This window comes from Megalobrama amblycephala, linkage group LG12 (assembly GCF_018812025.1).
Source record: "Megalobrama amblycephala isolate DHTTF-2021 linkage group LG12, ASM1881202v1, whole genome shotgun sequence".
Taxonomy (NCBI): Eukaryota; Metazoa; Chordata; class Actinopteri; order Cypriniformes; family Xenocyprididae; genus Megalobrama; species Megalobrama amblycephala.
The window spans coordinates 3,169,706-3,175,705 of NC_063055.1; the positions used below are offsets into that span (position 1 = coordinate 3,169,706).

The following is a 6,000-nucleotide window of genomic DNA, read 5'->3' on the forward strand; positions in this document are numbered from 1 at the left end:
TTAGGACATTGCAAAAGATTAGTCAACACAGAAAACACTTCAGTAAGTTGTACTGTATTTTTTGAACATATCTTCTTGGCAAACTTGGCATCATCATGCGCCTTTGTTTTGAATGGGCTTCTAGTGACCTCTAGCGGACAAAATTATTACATACTGCACCTTTAACTTTATTAGTTTATGTAAAAACTATGTAATACAAATGGATGGAAAATTTGAATGCAATTCAATTACATAAAACTGAAATATTTTTTGAGTGCACCTTACAACAAAGCAAAATGGCTAAATCTTTACTAAAAGTTTACTTATACAGCCATGTTATCTTTGTAAGCACAGACTGCTTTAGTTCAATAAATTTATTTAAATATTTGTCAAACTTATTCACAGTACTCAAAACTGATTAAAGATTAAAATAATAGATTTAAAAAAGATTAGTAGGTGATATGCACCAAGAATGTACTATCCGCTTGTTAAAGGATTAGTCCACTTTCAAATAAAATTTTCCCTGAAAATTTACTCACCCCCATGTCATCCAAGATGTTCATGTCTTTCTTTCATCAGTTGAAAAGAAATTAAGGTTTTTGATAAAAACATTATTTTCTCCTTATAGTGGACTTCACTGGCCTCCAGACGGTTGAAGGTCAAAATTACAGTTTCAGTGCAGCTTCGAAGGGCTTTAAACGATATCAGACGAGGAATAAGGGTATTCTCTAGCAAAAAGATCATTCATTTTCGGAAAAATTTAAATGTATATGCTATATGATCCCCTTCCAAGTGCTTCCGTCAAAACCACACTTTCGTATTCTTCACAAAGCTTACGCTATACTTCCTACGCCTTCCCTATTCTACTAACGGAAAATATGGAACTGGCGCCGCGTTCGTTCCGTAAGTTGAATAGTGAAGGTGTAGGACATACAGCGTAAACTTTTTGAAGAATACGAAAGTGCGGTTTTGGCGGAAGCACTTGGAAGGCGATCATTTGTTTATATAAAGTATATACATTTCCAATTTTTTTTCGAAAATGAACAATCTTTTTGCTAGAGAAGACCCTTATTCCTCGTCTGGTGTCGTTTAAAGCTCTTTGAAGCTGCACTGAAACTGTAATTTTGACCTTCAACCGTCTGGAGGCCATTAAAGTCCACTGTAAGGAGAATAATCCTGGAATGTTTTCATCAAAAACCTTAATTTCTTTCTGACTGAAGAAAGAAAGAAATGATCTTCTTGATGATATGGGGGTGAGTAAATTATCAGGAAAATTTTATTTGAAAGTTAACTAATCCTTTAATGTGTATAGGGCTTAAACTGCCATTAAATAAATGAAGAAAGGGGTATGGCACTCTGCTGCTTATCAACCTTTTCTATGGTGACTCCTGGATTCTGCGCTCAGCTTACTTCCAGCCATGTATCAACGGAGAGTTCAGGGTTCATATGATCATACATTACAGTACTTTCTTGAATACCCTTGTGTCTCAGTTCACCATGACATTACACCAGACAGGTGTGTTAAGGCCTGTTCACATCGGGACGAATATCGCGCGCGATTTTCGCCGACGTTTAACGCCTCGTGACTAAACAACGGGCGCCAATGTGAGTGTGCACACTGACGCGTAAAACGCGAGGCGTAAAAGCGTCATTTAAAAAAAAAAAAAACGCCTCGGGTTCGTTTTTTTGGTTTGACGCGCTGCGTTAAAAACTGGCCGACCAATGAGATTGGTGCTTTTGTTCACGTGCTTGGAGCTGCTGAAGTTACAGTAAAACACGACTTGGTGGCGCTCAAGTCTTGCCGAGCGCACAGTGATATCTAAACGATGAAGAGAAAGTAAGTAGACGAGGAAGACCCCTACAAACTATCCCTGCGTCTCAAACAGCTCCCTAGCTTCCTAGGTCGTGTATCAGTATACCATTTAAATGAATGTGGCCGACTCCCTGATCAGTGCCCTGACTAGTGAACTAGGGAGCTGATTGAGACGCACGCTATGGGTGCTCTGCCACTTCTTGGCCACACCAATAGATGTGTATTATTTCTGTATTTTTGCTGTTTTTTTTTCTTTTACATTCAAGAAATATAGTTGAGAATGTCTATTTCATAAATGTTTATTTGCACTACTGTTTCTGACTACCATCTCTTAATATATGCCATTTAATATCTGCATTTTTATCTTCTTTAACTTGACTAATATCATATGTTTATTTGCACTACCGATTCTGACTACCATCTCTCATATATATACCATTTAATATCTTCTTTAACTTTATTAGTTTCATAAATATGTTTATTTGCACTACCGTTAAGCACAAGCGCCACATACTGTCAGGGAGTGAATTTGCACGTTCACTCTGTGCATCGCCAGTGAAAATCGCTTGGGTGTGAACACAAAAAAACATCTCGGAAAACGCTGGCGATAAACGCGTGCGATATTCGTCCCGGTGTGTACAGGCCTTTAGAGCGAAACTCTGCAGGAAAGTGGTCCTCTGGGAGTAGGATTGGACACCCTTCATCTGGCCAAAAGGGAAAAGATTCAAATAGATTCAAAAATTCAAAAGAAGGGAAAAGAAAATTCAAATATTTTGCCAGTTTAATACTTTAATTTTTCTCTCTCTCCTCTCTCTCTGTTTTTCAGGTACACGCAATTTCTTAAAGATTTCCTGGAATCTGCAGAGCAGAATTACTTTGTTGGATTTCGTGTGCATTACTATGTCTTCACTGATCATCCAGAACAGGTTCCTGCAGTGAAGCTGGGTGCTGAACACAATCTGACGGTGTTGAAAGTCGCTAGTTCTAACAGATGGCAGGAGATCACTTTGAGCAGGATGAAAAGACTGCAGGAACTGATTGAGACTCGATTGTTCAATGAGGCCGACTACGTTTTCAGCCTTGATGTGGATACAAAGTTCTACGGTCGCTGGGGGGTGGAGTCTTTGGGTCGTCTTGTTGGTGTGTTACATCCTGGTTATTATCAAACATCTCGTGAACAATACCCATATGAGCGCAGGCCAGAGTCTCAGGCGTTTATTTCTTATGGTGAGGGTGATTATTATTATGGTGGGGCTGTGATTGGTGGCTTAGTAAAAGACGTATACGAAGTTGCTAAAACCTGCCGGGAGCAGCTGGACATTGATGCAGCTAAATCCATTGAGGCAGCATGGCAGGAGGAGTCTCATTTGAACAAGTACTTCCTTTATAACAAACCCAGCAAGGTGCTCTCAGCTGAATATCTGTGGCAGGACTTCAAAGCTCACACAAACGAGGTCAAAATCATTCGCTTCTCTCAAGTTAATAAAAACTACGCTGCTGTTCGTCCAAACCCATAGCAGATGTTAACTGAAATGTGCGAAATCAAAACCTGGCAAATATTTTTCCATCAGCTACGCAACATTTTTACTGACTGATGGATGAAATGTATAACGTTGCAGTATAATAACCATCAAATGCTGGTCAAAACTCAGTTATCAGCACTTGCATAGAAGGCAAAGAAATGCACTAAAAAAAACTAAAATAAAAAAAAAAAAAAACTTAAAAAAAAAACACTGGTTAAAGATTGTCATGATGTTTTTATTTACTCAAGACTAAACATGATCTAATATTGGGAGTGATGTAATTCTTATTGTGAATAACAAATTATGAATATCTGTATATTGCAGCAGATTGCTTCACATTTATTTTCATTTTTATCACTCTGGGTTTTGGGTTTCATCATACACTATATGGTCATGTGTTCTGTCACTGATGTATGTAGAAGGAATGTCACTGTGATCCATTAAAGAGATCAGAGCTCACTAAAAATGGAAGTTCTGTCATTAGGAGAGGAGGAGAGACCCAAGCTGAAGGATTCCGCTGAAGGGCACTCTGTGCCTCTTTGGTTTGATTACTCATGATTGTTTGCGTTATTTATGCTCTATCAGGGTGCTGTTAGGCTCCTTTGATTGTGAGAGCCTTACATCTATAACCTCAATGCACTAATGACCTAATGTGTTTGTCTCACCTGCAGCTGGTCCAAAATGCTGCAGCCAGATTTTTAACAGGGATAGGAAGAGGGAACATATTTTGCCTGTTTTGGCTAGTTTGCACTGGCTCCCCATTGAGTATAGAATCCAGTTCAAGGTATTATTGTTTGTCTATAAGTCCCTGAATGGCTTAGCTCCAAACTACTTATCAGATCTTTTGTCTTACCATCAGACCAATAGGCCTTTAAGGTCGCCAAACACACTGTTGCTGTCAGTACCCAAAACGTGCTTAAAGGTGCCCTCGAATGAAAAATTGAATGTATCTCGGCATAGTTAAATAACAAGAGTTCAGTACATGGAAATGACATACAGTGGGTCTCAAACTCCATTGTTTCCTCCTTCTTATATAAATCTCATTTGTTTAAAAGACCTCCGAAGAACAGGCGAATCTCAACATAACACCGACTGTTACGTAACAGTCGGGGCGTACGCCCCCAATATTTGCATAATGCCAGCCCATGTTCCCAACATTATAAAAGACATTAGACAAGGGCAGCCAGTTAACGTCTAGATCTGTGCACAGGTTAATCAACAGACTAGGTAAGCAAGCAAGAACAATAGCGAAAAATGGCAGATGGAGCAATAATAACTGACATGATCCATGATATCATGATATTTTTAGTGATATTTGTAAACTGTCTTTCTAAATGTTCTAATGTACTGTTAAATGTGGTTAAAGTTACCATCGTTTCTTACTGTATTCACGGAGACAAGAGCCGTCGCTATTTTCATTATTAAACACTTGCAGTCTGTATAATTCAAAAACACAACTTTATTCTTTATAAATCTCTCCAACAGTGTAGCATTAGCCGTTAGCCACAGAGCCTCAAACTCATGCAGAATCAATGTAAACAATATAACAGTATACAATACTCACATAATCCGACGCATGCATGACGAACACTTTGTAAAGATCCATTTGAGGGTTATATTAGCTGTGTAAACTTTGTTTATGCACTGTTCAAGGCAAGCGCGATCTCCGTGGGCGTGGAGCAGGAGAATTAAAGGGCCAGTAGCCCAGAATCGGCTCATTTATAATGATGCCCCAAAATAGGCCGTTAAAAAAATGAATTAAAACAAATCTATGGGGTATTTTGAGCTGAAACTTCACAGACACATTCAGGGGACACCTTAGACTTATATTACATCTTTTTAAAAAAAGTTCTAGGGCACCTTTAAAGCTCAAGGGGGATCGTGCATTTTCGGTAGCTGCACCCCAGTTGTGGAATAACTTGCCTTTTAGCTTGAGATCAGCCACTTCTGTACTGGTTTTTAAATCTCTACTTAAGACACATCTTTTTAAAAAGGCTTATGGACTCGAGTAATTGTGTGTTTTTAGTGTTGTATACTCTTAGCATAATTTTATTTCTCTGTGCAGCACTTTGGTCGACTCTGTCATTATTAAATGTGGTATATAAATAAATTAAACTGAAACTGAAACTGTACTGAACATGTTTGTAACTTCTTAACCATCTTGGGAAGCTGTGAGTGCCTTGTTTGTTTTTTTTGTTTTTTTCTCCTGTTTTGGGGCATGGGAATATGTTGTTGTATGTTTTGTTTTCTTTAAGAAGTTTTTTTAAGTTTGTTTGTGGGGAACTTAGTTTTCTGTTTGTTTGTTTGTTGTTTTGTTTCTTTCTTTTTCATCAAATATGTGATTTTGTATTTACCAAAAAAAGTTCTGAATTGAAAAAATGCACGATAACACTTTAAGAAAATAAAAATGAGTATATATACATATATATACATATAACAAACGAATGTATAACTAAACACTTTATTTTACAGCGCTGTAGTTACACGTTAACCTACTACATGTACTTACTATAGTAATAACAGTAAATTATGCATAATTACAAGTAACTAAACCTAACCGTAACTCTACAGTATACATTAATAGTACTCAATACTTATTTGTATCGACGAGATATTGTCAAAAGCATCAAACCTAGGCAATATTAAGAAGATTTGGCATTTCCAATTAATGTAGGCATGTTACAT

At 37.6% G+C, this 6,000-nt stretch overlaps 1 protein-coding gene across 1 annotated transcript in view; it reads left to right on the forward strand.

Annotated features, from left to right (window-relative positions):
- The window catches only part of LOC125279747 (globoside alpha-1,3-N-acetylgalactosaminyltransferase 1-like), a 28,422-nt gene extending 24,641 nt beyond the window's left edge, over positions 1 to 3,781 (forward strand). Inside the window, exon 7 of the mRNA XM_048209734.1 lies at positions 2,619 to 3,781. Within this exon, the coding sequence (XP_048065691.1) occupies positions 2,619 to 3,309 (691 nt within the window). The 3' untranslated portion in view covers positions 3,310 to 3,781. The remainder of the gene's footprint in view (positions 1 to 2,618) is intronic.
- The last annotated feature ends 2,219 nt before the right edge of the window (positions 3,782 to 6,000 follow it).